Source organism: Gopherus flavomarginatus, chromosome 1 (genome assembly GCF_025201925.1).
Source record: "Gopherus flavomarginatus isolate rGopFla2 chromosome 1, rGopFla2.mat.asm, whole genome shotgun sequence".
NCBI classification, from domain to species: Eukaryota; Metazoa; Chordata; order Testudines; family Testudinidae; genus Gopherus; species Gopherus flavomarginatus.
This window is the reverse complement of record NC_066617.1, coordinates 251,075,364-251,096,228: the sequence shown is the minus strand read 5'-3', so window position 1 is coordinate 251,096,228 and position 20,865 is coordinate 251,075,364. Positions and strand designations below refer to the sequence as shown.

At 40.4% G+C, this 20,865-nt stretch overlaps 1 protein-coding gene across 2 annotated transcripts in view; it reads left to right on the top strand.

Moving 5' to 3' along the window:
• The window catches only part of LONRF2 (LON peptidase N-terminal domain and ring finger 2), a 45,935-nt gene extending 25,667 nt beyond the window's left edge, over positions 1 to 20,268 (top strand). For both annotated transcript variants that reach the window (XM_050921853.1, XM_050921862.1), the window contains 9 exons: positions 3,437 to 3,580; positions 4,352 to 4,577; positions 7,913 to 8,012; positions 8,389 to 8,503; positions 10,407 to 10,528; positions 11,433 to 11,591; positions 14,023 to 14,185; positions 15,637 to 15,786; positions 16,153 to 20,268. In XM_050921853.1, coding sequence (XP_050777810.1) covers positions 3,437 to 3,580; positions 4,352 to 4,577; positions 7,913 to 8,012; positions 8,389 to 8,503; positions 10,407 to 10,528; positions 11,433 to 11,591; positions 14,023 to 14,185; positions 15,637 to 15,786; positions 16,153 to 16,311 — 1,338 coding nt within the window. In that variant the 3' untranslated portion in view covers positions 16,312 to 20,268. The remainder of the gene's footprint in view (positions 1 to 3,436; positions 3,581 to 4,351; positions 4,578 to 7,912; positions 8,013 to 8,388; positions 8,504 to 10,406; positions 10,529 to 11,432; positions 11,592 to 14,022; positions 14,186 to 15,636; positions 15,787 to 16,152) is intronic.
• Positions 20,269 to 20,865: the final 597 nt, after the last annotated feature.

Genomic DNA, 20,865 nt, shown 5'->3' with positions numbered 1-20,865 from the left:
TTGGCATGGGGGAATGGGGATAGTCATATGGAGGAACCTGTGAGGGACAGAGACACACAGCCTCTGCCATGAAGGAGAGGTGGGGGTGTTTCAGGGAGTCCCTAAAAGAGGGCATTGTGTGGGCAGCAGAGCAGGGGGAATGAATGGATGCAGACAGCCCTGGTTTGTTCAGTGAGTTCATCTTAAAGAAACTGCAGTGTGTGTGACCCCCTCCCACCCAACACACCAGCTCTTCACGTGTCCTCTGCATTTCCCACTCATGGGAATGCCGCGACTGGTGTCTCCTGAATGTCAGAACTCTAACTAGCGGTAGCCATTGGAGCACTCATTCACCTCTCCCGCTGTCCTTCAGACCTCCGTGAACATCGAATGTTCTTGGGGTACAGGTATAAAAGGGATCCAGCCATCTCAGTTCTTTCCAACCGTGGCCTGTTGAATGGATCAGGAAGTGCTCCTGGATTTGCACCTTGCTAGCTAGTTGTTAATTTTATAGTTAGAATTAGTTGATTTTAGCATATGTTGTAAGTCTTTTGGTTTCAGGATTCTTTGATTGCCAAACAAAAAAAAAGGCCAGTTTTAAAATGTCATGACTGGCAGTGTTTCTAACATTCAATGCACATGCCACATGCCTGGCATGCTTGGGTGAGGCACATTCATTTTCAGAATGCTTGATTTGCTTGAATTTTACAACATGAGCTGAAAAGGAGAGACTGAACAGACTTACAGAGATTTAAGGATAAGGAAGCCTAACCGCCCAGAACCAAGAGAGTACAAGATTTGAACAATCTTATAGGCCAGTGTCGGCTCTGAGCAAGTCTGGGGGAAAGGACAAAACCTCCACCTTGGTACTCAGTACTAAAGGAGCCAATGAGTTAAAACTATTGTGATGTTGGCCTCTGTTTCTAGAACCAATCCATGACAAAAGCTCACTGCTGTCATGGTGAGCATGAGCTCTGGGTTCTCATTGGTGTCGGCCTCTTTGCAAAGAGCTGATCCTCAAGAGAGAGACCATTTGCCAGAGGGTCTTCCAGGAACCAATCCTGGATACAAGAGCTCAGGAACTGATGAGGGGGTAGAATAGGATGATGCAATAACCTGTTTTGGCATGGCACCACAACAAATAGTAGTTGTGGCACAGATTCATCTGTGAAATCCTGCTCTGGTTCCATTACCTGCTTAACTGAGTTATCAGATGCTTTGTTGTAACAGGTTCAATTAGGTACTTGCACAAGGAAGAATTGAAGACAGGATCTCTCGTCTGCCCCCACTGTTTAAGACCCCTTCCTAGGTCTCTAGGAAAAGGGTTCTTTTGTGTGTGCGCTCCCCCTTCCCCTCACGCTCTCTCTTATTCAGCCAAGGAGAGTGCTGTCTCCAGTTCCATCTGAAATGAGAGAGGGCTTGGCTCAGAGAAGATACAAATTGGAAGTCCAATCTAGAGACCGGTTTTCCCACCAGATCTGAGTGTGGGCCTTTGAACTGACTGGCAAGTTCCCCCCTGGGGTTCTGTGCTCTTCCTGATCATCTTCTTAACCTTATCAAGATGTTTCCATATATAAAAATAGACCTTCGCCAGTTTGGTACCAAGAGAACATTCAGTTATCAGAACCAAAAGGTATAGAGCCAAGAGTGCTTCTAAGTCCAGAAAGTTGTCCTACAGTGGTAAGAGATTTGTTACCAGAAGAGGAAGAAGTAGTGGAGATACAAGAATAGGATCCAGACTCTGGAAGGGTGCCTTCTCCAGAGGAGAGCGTCAGACACGTCCACATCATCACCATCAGAGGGCGTGGTGGTGCTCCGTGGATTGCATGTCAAAACATCAAAAAGTTTAGTTTCTGTATTCTCTAACCTCTGCAATCCCTTCTCTTTCCCTTCAGGATCCATTTGCAGCTCTGTATTTAAGACACATTTCCATATTTCAGTAAGACCATATCACTGGAAATATCTTCATTTCATGGTAGAAGAGTACCATTTTCAGTATATAATCATCTTCTTTGGCTCATCTAGAGCTCCAAGGCTGTTTATGAAATGCCCATCTATAATGGCAGCATATCGGAGAAAATGGGATTTATGTATATCCTTACCTAGACAGCTGGATAGTTAGTGTCTATTGAGGGAAGAAATCCTTTTACATACGGATCAAATATGTTTTACTTTTTGCTGATCTTGGGTTATGCATAAATTGGGAAAAGCCATTCCTAAATCCAACAAGCCAAAAGATCCCTTTCATAGGGGTCATATTAGACTCAAGTATAACAGTGTTTCTTCCAGAAGAAAGCTTTATTAAAATAAAGCTGTCTGTACATCTTTGGCAGTCCCCATAATGGTCAATGCTCTTCTCTCCCTCTTCTTCTCCCCCTGTTACTGGGTCTCTTAGCATCAATCACGTCAGTGACCCACACACTCCTCTTCAGATGAGACCTGCAGCACTAGCTAGGATAAATTTACGAACTTGGCGTACATGATGTTCATTGCGAATTGGTAATTCTTCCTTAAAAGTTAACACTGTGGTGGATGCTCTAAATGTAATAAAGGTTATACCTTTCAGTCTGTCTTGCTGTCAATACCTATCTCTGTGTCTATGCTGGGTTGGGTGGTGCCCATTTAAACAAAAATCTATTGGGAAGAACTCACTGGTCACCAAAGGAAAAGAATCTACATATCAGTATCTTAAAACAGAGAGCAATCAGGTTGGCTCTCAAATCACTTCTGCCTCAAGTCAAACATAGGGTAATGCCAGATCATGACAGACAATACGACAATGTTTATATGGTCTGAAGAAATAAAGGGGAGCTCGTTCCCTACAGTTGTGCATACAGGCAAGGTGTCTGGGATTTGTAACAAGGTGATCACTCAATAACAATTCATGTACGGAGGGGGGGACCAAAATACCTTTGTATATCACCTGAGCAGGTCGACCACTCAAATGCATAAGTAGAATTTAGATCTGATGCATATTTGTTATGGCTATTCTGCAGTCCTTTATTCAATTAGGATTCCATGGTCCCACCATCCTTCATCAGAGGACTACTGTCTCATGTGTGGGAATATGCCAAGGGCACTTGAAGAAGAAATGAAGGTTACTTACCTGTAACCAACATATTCACACTCCCTGCCTGTTTTTTTTCCCCACTGTCTTGGAGTCAGGCTTACAGAGGGCTTGGCGCATGGGGAAGGAGCTGAGGCAGCTGAAGTGCCATGCCCCTTTTATACTCTTTCCCTGGAACATTGAGTGTTCACTGAGGGGAGGTTTGGGGGAGGCATGTGAGCGCTCCAAGAGCTACTGCTCGCTAGAGTTCTTTCTAACCGTGCGGGCTACACCAGTGAATATGCAGAGTACATCTTGAACAACCCTAGTTACAAGTAAGTAACCTTTATTTAGACTACACACATCTTTGTTTCTGTAACTCTATCTCAAAATTCTTTTCTCATTTACTAGATAATGTGTGAGATGTTTTTCCCAGCCTTTGAAAATGTGCATGACAGCCTCACTGCACCTTTCTCTAGTCGGACAAGGTTGAAACCTGCATTTTTAAGCAGCTTAAATACTGTTGAAGATGGTTCTGCTGCTGGGTGCTCTGAGGTAAAGAATAAAATATTCAAACTATATTAACACTAAGAGTAAATTTGAAGCATCTTGTTATATCCGATCTACCTGACTTGAATTGTTGCATATGTTTATATACAAACTTAGTTATTACTAGTGCATCTTTTCCCCTCTCAAATTTTAGGGCAGGAATCTAGCTTTAGAGCTCTATGATAAAAAGATAGAAGGAAGTATGAATTGTATCTAGATCTCTCAACACAATTTAAAAAAAACGAACAAACTCCAACCCGTGGCTGGCCAGCTGACTCGTGCTTGTGCGACTTGGGCTGTCAGGCTGTTTCATTGTTGTGTAGACTTACGAGCTTGGGCCCAAACCTGGAAATAGCCCCACAGTCTGAGCCTGAGTTGAATGGCACGGGCTCGCCATGGGTTTTTCTTTGCTGTGTAGACATACCCTGAGGCTACCTAATATAATTAGATTGGGGTACTGCTTTCTAAAAGAGCCAACTTGCTGTTTTCATATGGTGTCCCATGTTTTAAATAACATTTTATTTTTGTTGTGCTGTGTGCGCTTTGAGAATGCAGTTATAATATGTCAGGAGGGGTGATTAGAAAAGAATGATAATTGTAATGAGAGAAATAGCCCTCTATTTCTGTGGCAATTGGAGCAAGCATGTCTTATTAGTATTGGCTCAGATCAGTTACCAGGTTGCCACCATGACAATGTCTTATTTCTATGGATAAAATTAGTGCAGAAAACGAGGAAACAAAATCTGTCTGACTTTCATGCAGTTTGTCTCTTTTCAGGATACTGTATTCAGATTAACAAAAGCTCTGTCCCAAGAGCCTGACGTACTTAGAAGCACTAATTCATCTCTCTCTCACAATGTACTGGATTTGCATTTTGAAGACAATAAAAAGTCATTGGGAACAATCCTCTCCAGCTTACCTGGTCCACGTTTAAAAAGAAAGCTATCCAGTGACTTGACAGATTTACAAAGCTTGGATGTCCCTAATAAGATTCCTAAAAAAGGTCTGTCCTGTTGTGTTTTGGGGGGTTGGGTTGTGGCACTGTATTTTAAAATAGATAGGAAAATAACACTGCTTTGTTACTGTTTGTAGGTAAAACTCAGAGAGAGAATGAGAGAGCTGCACACAACTCTTCTTCAGGTCTGGGAAAGGTACTCAGGCCTGGTTTACACTAGGAATTTACTTCAGTAGAACTATGTCTCTCAGGGATGTGAAAAATCCACACCCTGAGAGAGACAGCAATATTGACCTAGCCCCCAGCATAGACTGTGCTAGGTTGATGGAAAAATTCTTCCATCAACCTAGCTAGCTACTGCCTCTCAGGGCGGTCGATTACCTATGCGGACAGAAGAAGCCTTCCCACTGGTATAGGTAGTGTCTACACCAGGGATTCTCAGACTTTTGTACTGGTGACCCCTTTCACACAGCAAGCTCTGAGTGCGACCCCCCCTTATACATTAAGAACGCTTGTTTATATATTTAACACTATTATAAATGCTGGAGGCAAAGCAGGGTTTGGGGTGGAGGGTGACAGCTTGCGACCCCCCCATATAATTTTGTGACCCCCTGAAGGGTCCTGACCCCCAGTTTGAGAACCCCTGGTCTACAATGAAGTAGTGCAGCTGTGTTGCTGTTGCATTTTAAGTGTAGACATACTCTCAGTGTAGACCAGACCTTAGTACAAGTAGCTAAGACACATTCTAAGAGACTATGCAAATGTGAAGTGGCCCATTAACACCTCTGCAGTAATAGTACAAAAATGGGGAGATAGTGGGTTACAAATTGTTGTAATAAACTAGAAAGCCTGTCTCTTTATTAAGACCATAATGTTTAATGCCTAGCAGAGCTATGAATTTAAGCTCCCAGGTTCATCTTTGGAGGGTGTTGTGCAGGTTTCCTTTGAAGATGAGTGCTGATAGGTTAGATATAGAGTGATTGCTTTGTGAAAAGCGTTCACCCAGAGGTGAGATGGTGGTTTTGGTTTTTTTCTTTTGTTGTTTTTTGTGTGTTCACTCAAGATCATACTGGGGAGCTTGCTTCCGGTGGTGAGTTGGGAGAGTTGTTTCAAGGCTAGAAGAGGGAGATCAGGAAAAATTTCTTTCAGGATGTGGTTCCCATTGGCTATGAGTTGCAATTGTTTGATACCCCATATAGGTTCTAGTGTGGTGTGGTAGGTGACAAGTAGGCATGTGTGGTCAGAGGGCTACACGGCTACAGAGGGCTAGTCATTCTTGTTTGTTGTGATGAGCAGAGTTGAAACCCTTGTCTAAACATCAATATATTGTTCCAGAGCAGTCTTGGTTCATCTCAGGAATACACACTTCTCCAAATGTTGCCTTTCTGATGCTTCATCCACTATCTATTGTACTGCTGGTGACAAGTGCTGTAGTTATTAGGCCTCTGAGGTATAGCTAAACTTCAGTGTCTTTCTTTACATGAAAAAGATGCACAGTAAGCCTAATGAGGGGGAGCTAATTTGTGTCGCATGTTAATACCTATTTTCCCCAGAAACAAAGAATCCATTTAAAAGAGCAGTAGCCCCATCCATTCTGCTATTTCATATCTGCTTACATAGATATTTCAGACTTTTTAAACAAAGATCTCTAAAGGGGTTAGCAGTGTGAAAGAATGCTAGAAGGCAGTAATGTGCTGTATAGTGAAATAATTGGTTAATGGATTTTTTTTTTAAGTCTCCACTGTATTGCCATTCATTGTTTCACCAAATGTTGAAGGTTAGAAATCTGACATCTGCCTTGAAATTTACACAGAGTGCTGCTGTCTGTTTTCCACCTTTCTACACAAAACACATTTCTTCCAGGTACTAAAAATGATCCCCACCCTGTTGTAATAGGAAAACTCCTACAGGGTGGCCTGTGAACTGCAAACCCACCCAATCACTGGGGTGGGAAATCTAACCTTCCCTTACCTTCACAGTAAGGGATTTAGAGCCATTTCACAGTCTGTCAATTTACGGTTTACACAAGATGTGATGCCATGTTACTGTCTGCTGAATAGCCCATTTAGGGTCCTGCTGTTGTTCAGGGATCCCATGCTCAAGGTATAGGTTTAAAGATAACCATTTTCCATGAAAACGGCTAATCTATCAGCCACAAGACCCCAATGCCCTCCACCTCTCCGCTGTAGTTGATACAGGCCAGAGGGTTGTTTACAAGTTGTCCTATAACAAATCACAGTGTTGTAACTTGCTTGCAAGGGGGGGAACTTAATTTTTTCATGTGACATCGTTAGACTCGTTCACCAGAGGGTTAGGAGGCAGAGTTGCCAATGGTATTGGAACTTTTGCTTAGTATTTCTAGACTTTCTGCTGCTTAAGCTTTTTGAACTACACTGTTAAAATTATTGGACAAAGATGTTGATCCTGCAGTGAGCTGTGCACAGATGAAGGAATCTGCCTGCAGAGATTTTATTGCAGGGTCAGACCTTGTAAGCGCCAGAGTATCCATTCTGGAGCTTATACTGCTACAGAGCTTCTAGGTCCAAACTTGTAGAAATCTTGTCTACAGGGAGACAAGACTTGTCCACGCGGTTTTGAGGCATTTGTAAGTTTCTCAAGACCCAAGAATTTAGGAGTCTGCAGATTTGGGGGACTTAGGCTGAGCCTGTGAATTTACTAAAGTCTCTTAGTCCAACTGTTCTGGCTTCAGCCCTTAAATGCTCAGCCGGCTTGGTTTAGTCACAGAGCTTAATGCTCTGGGTTGTGCTTTAAGTTTAAAATTCTTGAAAATCAGGAATTCAGCTATACAGAACTTGCCAACAAAGCAGCCTGTGCTAGAAGTTGGTTAACGCTCTTCACTCTTTTATAAACAGTGCCTGCCCTTGAGAAAGCGAAACATTACTGCAACAGGAAAGTTATCAGATTCAAATGTGTTAGCAAATTTACCTCCGCCCTTCCCAAAAAATACTTAAATGCAATAGTCCTGACTTCAGAGGGAGAAGGGAGTGTTAAAAAAACAAATGTGGAGTTCTTAAATTAAGCTTTGTTTTTTTGGGGGAGGGGAGGTGTATCAAACAAACATGGAAAAACTCTTGAAAAATTAAAATCTATTGACAAACACTTCAGAGTTGGATTGTCTTAAACTTTGGCTCTCCAACAGTACCCTCTCAGAAAAGTTCCCCTCTGGCAGGAGGTCATGTGTAATATTTCTGGTGGAAAGGAGTTTTTTTGCTGGGGAGTTTCTGTTCATAGAGAACCGATACAAAAACTGGGTTCATAGTAGAAAACTAGCCTGGGGTCACTACTCTGATTCTATAATATACGTATGTACATAGTGCCTGCTTTACCTGAATGTCTGACATAGAGCTGTCCTTCTCCCTTAGATGGAGATACTGTACTTGAAAACTCTGCCACCTCTGCATTACGTGGGATACCAGCAGTCCTTGTGGATGCATCTGACTTCGAGTGTTCCCTCTGTATGAGGTATGACTGCATAGAGCTGAGTCTTCCTAAACTTTAAACCAAATTTATTTGGTTTTGAGGGAAGGGTTGTACTGGAAGCTATTCTAACATGAACTAAAGGTTTGTTTCATCTTTGCAGAAATGTAATAAATGTTAACTTCAGTGGAGTGGCTGAAATTATTTTTGCAACATGTCAGCATAATGGATTTATTTTAAAAATGAAATCCCTTTTACATCATAGGCTAGAGACTAGATAAAAATGTCATAAGATTGACGTACAGGGGGGAAATGGCTTTAAAAATGATAGGCTTAGTGACTCATTACTATCTGTATTGTCTGTGTGTTGGATGGAAATTATAAAGAACCAATTTTATTTTGTCCCAACTATCTTGTTCAGGTTATTCTACGAGCCGGTTACCACTCCCTGTGGGCATACGTTTTGTCTCAAATGCCTCGAGCGTTGCCTTGATCATAACCCATATTGCCCACTCTGCAAAGAAAAACTCTCTGAAGTAAGTTTGTATTTGTGAGGGATTTGTTTAGAAGCTCTTAAGATATTGGCATATTGTGCAAAATTTCTTTGCATGCATTCATACAGCTGAACAATATAGGGCCACCATAGTACTCTTGTTGTGCTCTGCCCAGATGTAGTCTGAATACGAACACTAGTATTTATTAAGATGTATTAATCTGGAGCAGGATGGAGGGAAGGGAAGTACTGACCATAATTGTTCACATTACTGTCTCACGTTGAAATGAGGTGTGTTTAGTTTTTGTCTGACTCTAACAAATATCGGAGAGGTAACCATGTTTGTCTGTATCCACAAGAACAACAAGGAGTCCAGTGACATTTTAACAGATTATTTGGGCATAAGCTTTTGTTGTTTTTGTGGTCTCTAACAAAGACTCTGAAAACGCTGAAGAGGCCATACTATCAATGCAATATCTCTACCAATACTGGGTTGGTGAACAAAGTACGCTTCTAGCCATTCTGGTGTAGAGAATGTATGCTCGGCTGCGGGAAATGTGATTCCCAAATATTTAGACTCCTCAGGTGGCAATAACTTGGCAGCTTTAGAGTCAAAAGGGATTATGTCCTTTATGTAAAGAGGACTAGAGGTGGGCAAAAGTGTTTTGGAGCTTTTGTGGTGATGGTGAGGGGAACAGAAAATATTTAGCAGAAAAATGCTGATTTGCATGGACCAAAACATTTCACAAACTGTCTGCTTTAGCTAGTTTCAGTCAAAATGGTGGAGGCAGAGAGTTAAGGATCCGAAGAAATTCAGACATGTCAAACCAGCTTTATTTCAACACTTCTGAAACCTAAACATTTTGTTTTTGTTCGTTAGATTCACCAAACTACAAGTGGCAGTGAACCACTTACACCCTTTAGCCCAGTTAAAGCACCCTCCCTCCTCCTCTCCTACTGAAGCTGTTACACTTTGCATACATGCTTAAATATTCATTGGAGCAGGGACTGGAACCTGAGTGGTGCCTACCCTCCCAGGAGAGTGCCTTAACCACCGGGCGATAGTCATTGTCATTCGCTCGCTCTCTCTCTGGTCCAGTGAATACTTTAATGCTTTACACAGCATGCAATAGCTTCAACAGAAGAGACTGAGAATACTCTCTAACCCTGGTGATTGGGGCACTTACCTGGGAGTGGCGGAGACCCGGGTTCAAGTCCCTGTTCTAGAGTGGGGATTGGAATCTGGGTTTTCCATATCCTGGGTCAGTGCTTTAACAGCTAGGTAAGTAAGGGACCATCGCTATCCAAAATGTTTTTTCTTTAGATGGCCTGATACAAGTTTTTCCCAACTCTTTGATATGGTGAACCAAACCTGAAATATTTTGGAATTTTCGAGTCCAACTGAATTGTTTTCAGCTCTTTGGAACTGCCAGTGATTTGCAAGTTAGTTATTCTCAATGGTCTGAAGAGTACCTATTATTATTATTATGTTGTAGAACCTATGACAAATGCGCCCTTCTGGAAGTTCATGAGCACTGAGGTGGATAGTGTGTGCACTCTTGTATCCCAGAGATAATGTTACATTTTTGAAAGGGTGAGAAAGGAAGAAAGATTAGAACTATGGCTGCAGTCATCGTTTTGTATCAGAGGAGTAGCCGTGTTAGTCTGGATCTGTAAAAGCAGCAAAGAATCCTGTGGCACTTTATAGACTAACAGATGTTTTGGAGCATGAGCTTTCGTGGGATGCATCCGACGAAGTGGGTATTCACCCACGAAAGCTCATGCTCCAAAACGTCTGTTAGTCTATAAGGTGCCACAGGATTCTTTGCTCCAGTCATTGTTTTGTCACTGTTTGCGAACCATCTTGAGCTATCTTGCTCTTGGAATGGGGGCTAGACAAAACTGATTAAATATAAGTACTTAAACTTTAACTCTCTTCTCAATAGTTTTTGGCAAGCAGAACTTATAAAAAGACTATCCTTACAGAAGAACTAATAGTTCGTTACTTGCCGGAAGAATTGTCAGAAAGAAAGAAAGTTTATGAAGAAGAAATGAAGGAGTTATCAAAGTAAGTTGTTTTTCTATTATATCTAAATGTTGTTGTAAAATTTTATTTTGATCCAGATTACTGAAGAAACCTTTAATTTATTTATGAAAGTAGGTTTCAAAAATTCACTTAATCTGTTCCCATGCTGGCATGTTTGTAGTAGATAGTCATCAAGAAAAACTAGGCTTGGATATGAGAGGTGCACAACATCAATGAAAAATATTAAGTTTATTTGGCAATAAATATAGTGATTTATTTCTATGAATAAAACCCACCTAATTTAAAACTAATTAAAACCTCTTCCCTGAAAGTAGGAAGTGGGGGATTAGGAGTAGGAGAAGCACATGCTTATAAGTAGATTGTATTTGTTGTTTTATCCATGATTACTTGTACTTGCCATATAGCTGAATAAAAAAATCACAGAAAAATGAAAGTTAACATGAATGTATATTACAAAACTAGAGGCTGAAAGTTAACTCTGTCCGTGAGTCCCCATTTCCACTGAATTTCTACAAACACTCCACGTCACTTTGGAACATAAGGATTGCTTTCCCACCATGTTTAAAGTATATGTAGTATACAGTAATGTATCTTTTTGAAAATTACAGATAAAACCTGTAAAAGACTCAGTGATGTGCAAATTAGATGCTTTGTTCCATGCACATGCTTGAGAATGTCATTGCATTTTCCAAACATTCTCTATTAAAACCAAAGAATGGAGGTATTGGTACTAGAGTACATTAATAGCTGGGAGAGCCCTTGATTCTCTGGTGCCTGTGAAAGCAACACATTTTTGTTGGCCTAGAGCTTATTCTATGAGGGAAGAGTCTGAGAAACCACTCTAATCAAACCTCAACTATGAGATTTTGTGCTGAATAAATACAGTATGTGGGAAGAAACTGACCTCGTATTTGTATTTTTGCAGTTTGAATGAAGATGTTCCCATCTTCGTGTGTACCATGGCCTTCCCTACCATCCCTTGCCCACTTCATGTCTTTGAACCTCGGTATCGGCTAATGATAAGAAGATGTATGGAAACTGGTACCAAACAATTCGGCATGTGCTTAGCTGATGAACTAAAAGGGTAAGGAATCTTGCTGAGAACATCCCTGTCGTAAGACTTTTGGAAATCAGTGGAGAACCATAGCACTGTTGGTCTTCCACAATGAGTTGGATTCTTTTTAGGTCTCATGCTAGCAGGTGCAAATGTTACTGAGTGTTTTGTTGCCAGGTGTTTATATAATCTATAAACATCTCCTGTCTACTGAGGTTTCTAGTATCTCAGTGTTAGACCTAGAAAGTTGACTTATGCTCTAGCTATCCATCCAACTGCCTTTACGTATTCCTGGAAAGTGTTTCATCGGGGATATGCTTGGGAATAGTTATATTTAACTAGAATATAGTAACATGTCAAAAGACTGGCATGCACTTGGCATCTATTTCCTATTACGTTATGTATGACTAGTTTGGGGTCAGTAGTACCACAGAGAGCCCATTATGGCAATTTCTGATCTACAGTTTGGTTCCCAGTAAAGACTGTTAACTAAATCAAGGTGAGGGTTGCCCTTGCCTATGCAGGGATAAAAAGCCCATAGCTGGCCTGGGTCAGCTGACTGAGGTGGTGGGGTGTGGGCTCTGGGGCTGAAAAATTGCTCTGTAGATGTTCAGAGAATGGGGTCCCAGAGCTCAGCCCCCAGCCCGAAGTCTACATAGCAAATTTTAGCCCATGAGCCTGAGTCAGCTGACATAGACCAGCCACAGCTGTGCCATCAATCTTGTATCCCTGTGTAGATGTACCCTAAAACATCTTCCTGTCTCCTAAGCTTTGGGTCCAAATCGGACTTTTATGAATATCTTGGGTTAATAAAGGTGGACCATACAGTAGGTGTTTGAAGTGGAAAATTAAGCTCCTTGAATGAGAATTACATGCTTGGTGGATGAGGACACTAGATATGAGCTTTGCATTTGTAGGAATCAAAGACTCCTAAAGAGGTCGTGGATGTTCTGTTTCCTCTGATGGCATGGTGTAGCTGTGAGCATGTATAGTGGACTCTTACAGTGAATTGCTGATCCCTTTGAAAGAGGGAGGAACTGGAGAATAGCTGGATTCTCTGCTCTGTCCTTGGAGCATGCAGAACAGTTAGTTTCCAAAATCCTCCCCCTTCTGGGGGCTTGGCTTTATTGGTAACATGGAAATAACACAGTGTAAACCTCACTTAAGCTACTTCTCAAGTGTGGCTGTTCTTAGGATTCCTCTGTAAGACCACCTCTGGCTTAATTCTTTCTGGCACAGACACTCCCATCACCTTGCTATTAGAAGAGAGACAATCCCTGCTCTGAAGCACTTACCTCCTGACTTGTACAGTGCCTGGCACAACATGGTCTCAATCTTGGTCAGTGTCCCTATGTACTACAAATAACGTATTCACACTGGAGCTACTGGACCCACCTGCCATCATGACTCAGCAGTAATTAGAGTGAATTTTAATGCATGATTTTAGCTCCAGTTGCCTTCTTCTTAACGGGTGTAATGTGTAACCCAGTTACATGGAGTTTCTCTAGAACAGTAGAGGACTTCCCTGACACAATACCTCTTCCTGGTTGCTCTTCCAGTTGCAGGTGGCACTGGCAGCTGGTAGGTGGGGAGTCTCTGGTTGGTATATCTCACCCAGCAGAGACCAGCTGTAGTAATATCAGCAACTAAGGTTTCCTCTCCCCTGTTCTCTCCCTGCTTTCCTCTGTAAGTACTGGTGGCAACTTCTTTTCCTTCTCTTCCTCCTCCCCACCCAACCAGAAATAAGGAGAGAGGGAGAGGAGTAGTAATCCCTTTGGAGTGCATCATTTATTATCTACATGGTGGCTGATAACTTGCACTCTAAGAAGATTGGGAGTATCAGAACTTGCTTACAGTGGAGTATTAATTAACTTTCAATGTCTTGTGCCAAGATTGTTTTTGCTGAAATGTCCCATCATTGTCTTCACTATTGGAGCTGAACCAGTAGTAGCAGCAATAGGAAAATTTATCAGAGGCCCAAGTGGAGTAAAAATGTGTTGAAGCAATAAAAGACATTCACTTCACTTGCACACCTTCAGCATCTTCTCTAGGCACTACTGTGCCTTCCTCAGTAGTGAAATAGAGCTATCTCTTTATAAAATAGTTGCAAAACCCTGCATGATTTGCCCCCAGCATTCAGGAACTCACAGCATGAAACCTGCCCCTCCCTCCTTCCCCACAAATAATTCTAATTTTAAAAAGCTGTTGCTTTAATCATGAGAGAGGGGTGTGTGTGTGTGTGTGTGTGTGTGTGTGTGTGTGTGTGTGTGTGTGTGTGTGTGTGTGAGTGAGAGACTCTCATACCAAAAGCATCATTGTGTTGGAAAATCATGGAGTTACATTGGTGGAAAAACGAAAGTAACACAGTGGTGAATCAGGTCCAGTATGTTTATAAATGTCTGAACTTATATATACCTGTCAGTGTGACTCCCAAATTTTCTGTGCCCTTTTATCATTTCAGGTTTGCTGATTATGGCTGCATGCTAGAGATCAGGGATGTAAAGTTTTTTCCTGATGGGCGTTCAGTTGTTGATACAGTTGGTGTTCGTCGGTTTAAGGTCTTGAACCACGGTCAACGAGATGGGTATAACACTGCGAACATTGAATATCTTGAAGATAAAAAGGTGATCTCTTGTGCATTCATGTTTCCTTGGGTTCACTTAAACATTCTGTCTCTGTCACATCTCAAGCTGAAGTTCCTTATTTACATGGTCATGAGGCATATGTTTTTCATTTCTGATACCATGGAATACATTATTTTGCCTTTCTGACTGTCACTGGCTTTCTGTAGTTTAATCATCTCTGCCAGTGGTATTTATGTCATCATAAATCTCAGGGTAGCTTTCAAACCTTACGTTGTATCTTTTCAAGTATCAATCAGGTTCTAAAGTGTCAGTTAAAAATGATACTGGTTCAAGACCCTTCTAAAGACATGTATGTCTATTTAAGTGCTTAGGATACCATACTTCACATTGATACACAGTATCTGTTTCTAGCTCCCACAGATGATCTCTGACCTCTGAATAGAAAAGCTGGTTTTTTTGTTTTTGTTTTTTTAAAAAGTTAGAACTCATATTTTAAAGAAGAGAACTTGGTACTAATACATTTTGTTACTCAAATGCTTGTGTATGCATGGCATCTAAGGAAATTTGCCAGTTAAAATAACTTTTTTTTCTAAAATTTAGCAAAATCATGTGTTGGAATGTATTAGCCAAAATCAGAATGGCTTGCATAATGGTCTAGTGTTATGCTGGATTTCTCAATTGAGTGCCAGTAAAACAGTGATACCACTTCACGGTGCGCTCATTGGAGAGTTCAGGCCAGTGGATGGCATTAGCAAAGTCCAGTCAGGTCACATGGTTCCCAAGCAGACTTTCACAGCTAACTGCAAGCCTGTTAATTTCTAGGAGGGTTCTCCCAGTTTGTGCTGTGTGGTTCAGTTGCCAACAAACACACAGAAAAAGAGAGAATGGGGATAAAATGTGTCTCTTCAAGGTTAGAGTCTAATATCCCATGTTAGCGCTCAGGGTCCCCACTGAGTGAAGGTGAAGTGTATAGTCAGATCAAATGTTTTTGCAAGTTGGCAGAAACCTCGTTAATACCATCCCTGGTACTGGGAAGGCAGTCTCACTTACTTGTTTTGTTTCTCCCTGCCATCCTTCCACTACTCCCTTGACCTGAGTACCACTTCTACTATATTTGAAAAAAGCACTACTACTTAGTAGAATGCCCTTAATGCAGAAGCCCAAGGAGGGGGGCGCCTTGTTCTCAATCAGAGGAATTCCTAATCAACTGAAGACTCCAATAGCAATACTTATGACTTGGTTGCTGAAAGGACCTAAAACTTCTGTAGGAGAGATCAAAAAAACAAACTGGCATGAGTTTGGGATGCATGAGACTTATGCACCACTTTGCTAGCTGGAGAGATCCACGTTGAGTGGCATAACCATCCCTTAGTAAGGAGTAGTTGTTGCTGTTAAGCATAACTGGGTTTAAATTGGCTCCCTCTGAGGCATTTAAATTTGTACAGAATATGAAATGAATCTGATCTTTGTCTCCTCTTTTTCTTGGTAAGGTGGAGGGAGCAGAGTATGAAGAACTCGTCCATCTTCATGATTCGGTTTATGATCAAGCTGTTGCCTGGTTTACTTCCCTTAAAGACAACATGAAAGCACAAATTCTCAATCATTTTGGATCAATGCCAGGAAAAGAATCAGAGCCACAGGTAAATATTTCCTAAACATGAACTACCACCCTAGATCTTTGGGGCTCCTAGTCAAATATCTGATAGAGAAGGGACTGTTGTGTCTCACACATCTTCAACTTATTAATGATTACCCAGTTCTAGTTCACTAGAATCAAGATTGGAAAAACTTTGCCAACTACTCCCTGTGGTTTTGGCTTCTGAAGATGTCATTGCTACTTCATTGCACAAAGAGGAAACATTTGAAGTTGGTGTAGAGCTCAAGAAACCCCTAATATATAGATGGGCATTAGTTGTATCTACTAAAATAGAGGAAAAACGAGAGGAAAGATTGCTAACACTAACCTGTAATCCGTAAACAGGAATCTTTTTTTATTTCTCTTGCAGAGTAACCCCAGTGGCCCAGCCTGGTACTGGTGGCTATTGGCAGTGTTGCCATTAGAAAACAGGGCTCAGCTGGCTATACTTGCTATGACTTCCCTTAAAGATCGTCTTATTGCCATCAGACGTGTATTAATATTTGTAACACGCAAGAGACCCAGATGACATGGACTTACCTGTGAACAGGCACTGACTGTATATTGGTAGATATGTTTTTAAATCCATCATGCAGAGATGAACAATACTTCCTGGTTGTGTCTGACATTCGCTATTCTGGATGTTCACCAAACTTTGCACTCTACTCTGTAATTAATAAGCACTCTGTGCCTGTCGTCCTAGTGAAATCTGAGCCCCTATGAAGTTGTGCTACAATTACAATGTAGTTGATAGTTGTGGATAACTACTTTTGAAGTACTATTCCTAATCAAGAGTTGATGTTTCTAGCCTGTGAGAGACTGAATTTAAAGTACTAGAACACCACAAATGGCCTATGTGCAGTTTGGATTTACACTTACAGAGAATTATTTTCCCTTCTATGGATCACAGACCGAAGATGGATTTATTACAATTTTCCTGAGATGGTCAGCAGAAGGGAAACTGAACTTTCCTGTGGATAAAGTGCATAACTGACAGGATGTTCTCTTAATGAGTTGGTAGATTCTCTCTGCACTTTGATCTACTCGTTCAAGAAATATTGGTGTATAAAACAGTTTTCAAGATCAAGGTTTTGGAGGTTGTCCAGGAGCATAGTATTTACATGGTCACAGCTGTGTGTTGGAAAGAGTAGTAGCTATTGAACAGCAATTTGATAGCCTTAAGTAATTCCTTGTGTTGTGATTTGCATGTTGTAGTGGAATGAGTATATCAAATGTCGAAGGCGTGCATTTATTTTTAGAAAATCAAAGTAATCCCAGCTGGTCTGTTATCACTAAACATAAACAAAACAAATTCCCTAAAACATGAAACTAGTCAAAGGCTGTTGTGAAAATAGCTATTTCACTCCAAATTCTGTGAAAGCGTGCTGTAGTACTCAGCTGACGTGTTCTTAAAGTAAACTTGGCTAGGATAAGCATTGGGGAAGATTCCATTTCCCTTCCCACCTTCAAATGATGTGCCAAGCTAATGTTACATTAGAACGAGTATTTGTTAGAACTTTGAGTTTAAAAGTTAGTGTTGTGTTTTATATCACAAGTGCTGCACGTGGTTAGAACCTTGGTCTGTGACATCATAAAAGGAGGTCCAAACTGAACACTAACAAAAAGCAAGTCTCAATGCAAGCTGAAGTCAGGTGTCATCTTCATTTGTTTGTCTTGGTTTTTTAATATATTGGTTTTGTTAATATCTTTCTTCGATCGTTATTGAATATGTTGCTGGTTAGTCAAAATTCTTAATTTTTTGAAGAGTGACTGAAATAATGAACAGTGTTACTAATTTAATTGTGTAGCTTCCTATAAGTAGAAGTAATTTTACCAACATGAAAAGTTAGCCAGAATTTCTGTGCTCAAAGTATAGCAAGATGCTTTTAGAGACGCTTGTTCATGTGCAACACTCTGGTATGATAAAAATGGTGTCTTATCTACATGTTTAAAGTGCCTAGTTTTTAGTTTGCTTTGACTCTTTTTTGTTTTGGTTTTGGTTTTTTTGGTCCATTAAGATATATATTAAAAATTTGCACATGAGTTCTGGAAGAAAACTGCATAAATAAATGCATTAACATGTATTGCCTGCTTTCTTGGATACTGTAATTTCAACCTTTGTGGTCTGGGAAACTAAAGTATCTAGTGCAGTGGTTTTCAAACTTTTTTCATTTGAGGTCACCTACTAAACTTCAAATGGAGGTGTGGACCCCTTTGGAAATCTTAGACACTGTCTGTGGATCTGCAGGGGTCCCACATACCACAGGTTGAAAACCAGTGATCTAGTTAACTTTTTTCTTTCTACAAACCGTTACCAGAAGTGGTTTCTGTAACCTGCTCTGAATGTACTGTAATTGCCTCTACCTTGATCACACCTTTTCTAGTTAAATAGTGATTTGTAATTTATCCTTTGAATTGTGAAGTGCATAACTTACAACCAATGATGTTGTAATCTCCACAATAGCCTTGCTGCAAGTTCTGCTACTGTCATAAGAGTACTAAAAGTAAGAGCTGTATGAGATTCTGAGAGGGTTGAGAAGGCATCCGAGCCCCAAAGCTTCAAACGAAACAGCTTGAAGTCTCTTGGGGCACTTCCCCCTCCATCCATGCATTAGTAACTCTCATACTTCATCCCAGTGTTTTTCCAGTTAACCCATTTTAGACTACTAGCACTTTAGGTAGTTCAACTTTAGAGTTTGGCAACCCAACTCATTTTCAGTTGGGAAAATGAATTCTCTTTGTGAACTTTTCACATTGTTTTTTGTTCTGTATGCCACTCTTGTTGTCATTGTCCTTGCTCTGTCTTTGTCCGTCTTGTCCATGTCTCTCTCCTTGTCTGTTCATGCATTGAGTTTTACTGTTTTGGCTGCAAAGGGACGTTGACAGAATCATACAATCCTAGGCCTTGCACCTGCACAGTGTTACATGTGAGCGTAACCTTACACAGATGCGCATCCTTTTAGAATTGAAATGTTAGTTGCTGTCTCCTGAATTCTAATTACTGAAGGCAATGTGAATTTCTCTTGGCAGAAGCCATTGATTTAAGATGTCTGTCCTTTTAAGTACTTTTAAGTGTGACACTACAAAACCAAGTGTTACTTTTTAATACATCATAGAACAGCAATATAGAAGACTTAAGATTCTCTTCTTTTTTTTGTTTAATTAGCTTTTTTGCATTAAATTACATTACAGTCTAAGGATGCCAGGATAACTAATGAAATGTCTTCACTTGAGTGAAAGCTGAGCAACAGAATTTTTGGCAAGTTTTAAACTATTTCTAGCACAATGGGGTCCGGGTCCATGGCTGGGGCTCCTGGGTGTTACGTTAATACAAATAATTAATATTTCTTTTTAAACACTTAAGTGACTAACATTTTGGATAAATAATATGAAAGTCAGTATCTGTATGCACATGTTAAACTAACAACCCAAACTCACTGTTTCTTCCAAAACATCAAATACTGGATCATATAGCAAAGCTAAAGAGAAACCCTATTCATGGGCACATACAGAGTCTCTAGCGCGTGCTTTATTCCTGTCTAGTTCTCCTGTTGTGGTTTGTGCAGCGGCAAATAGATGGAGGAGCCAGTTGCCTCTTCTCTGGATTAGAGGCAAAATGTCCATATTGCAGCTATCTTACATCTTTACTTAATTCTCTTCTCCGTGGTACAGTATTGAAACCATGAGCTAAGCAGCTGGAAAAGACATGTGTTTCGGCTGCCCTTTAACACACTACTTTTTTCATACTTATTTCCTAGCTTGGGCAATGTGGTAGAAAAGTCTCCACTTTGGAGAGATCCTTTATACATCATAAAGAAACAAAAATGTCCAAATCTAACTTTTTTCCCTTGTGAGTCACCTGGAAGACTTCAAAAAATATTTTGTAGCTTCACCTTTCAAGAAGCATGTAAGTTGTTTGCCATCAAGGCCTTTGTTATCTGCTGCATTTTAACATGTCCAGTCTGTTTCATTTAATCGATCGCTTTGGATTTCTAACATGCTGATGATCAGTTCAGTTTCTCACTGCTTCCCTTTCTCATACTCCAGTCCATTTTGAAACTGAAATATAAAGCTGTTTAAAAAGCTGTACATAGTTCATATTACCTTTCACACTGGTGGAATTGGTATTTGGTAGCGCCTTAAATTTGCAGTTGTGAAATGATTGTATCAATAACAAAATCTCATCTGCAGCTTGTGACCAGATTAAAACAAGTATGCGTAATGTAGATAAACTTGAAACAATTTTTTTACTGTTTTAAAGCTAGTTATGAAACTGTATGTACATATGTATAAATATAAATTAAACTGCCATTTTGTATTTTAGTAAATTCAGGACAAGTCCATGTTCTAACCATATTTAGTACTTGTTGCATAAGCAAAGCCAAACTTTTTTTAAAAATTGCTATGTTCATTTAATGTATATTTGCAATGTTCATGGGAAATGTATTTAATTTATGTGACATTTTGAATAAACAGATCACATTTAGCAGTGTCTGTTTTTTAACAAAAACCCATCCTATCTGAAATGTTATGGTTACTTGAAAGTGTGCATGTGTGAATCTGTTGCTGTTTGGATTTAGGGCTCTAGGCCCTTTGTAATCATTTTCCGTTAGCACTTCTTGTAATTTTAAACACCTTAATTTTCTGTCAATCTGTCTTGGGGCAGACCACTCAGACAACACATGCGTGTTTTCCCAAGAATGCTTCTTTAACATGATGTGGAGTAGGGGTTGGAATTTTTATTTAATTGGGGTCGTCAAACTACTATTGCAAGGCTGAAGCTCTTTGTAAGAAGTCCTGGTGATTATAGATCACAAGTGAAAGAGGATGGTGGGAGAATGTATTACACTTCCTGTATCAAAAGGTACTCTTGGGTTTCCTTTTTTCTCTTCCTCTTTGCAGTCTTTTCTGGGACTTAAGCATGTCTCTTCCCAGTTGATCCCTCATGAGATCTGCTTTAAAGCTGTAGGAGTCTCTCGCTCTTCAGTAGCTATGACTAAAACTATGTTTTAGTCATGGTTATTTTTAGTAAAAGTCACGGACAGGAAACAAAAATTCACAGCCTGTGACCTATGCATGACTT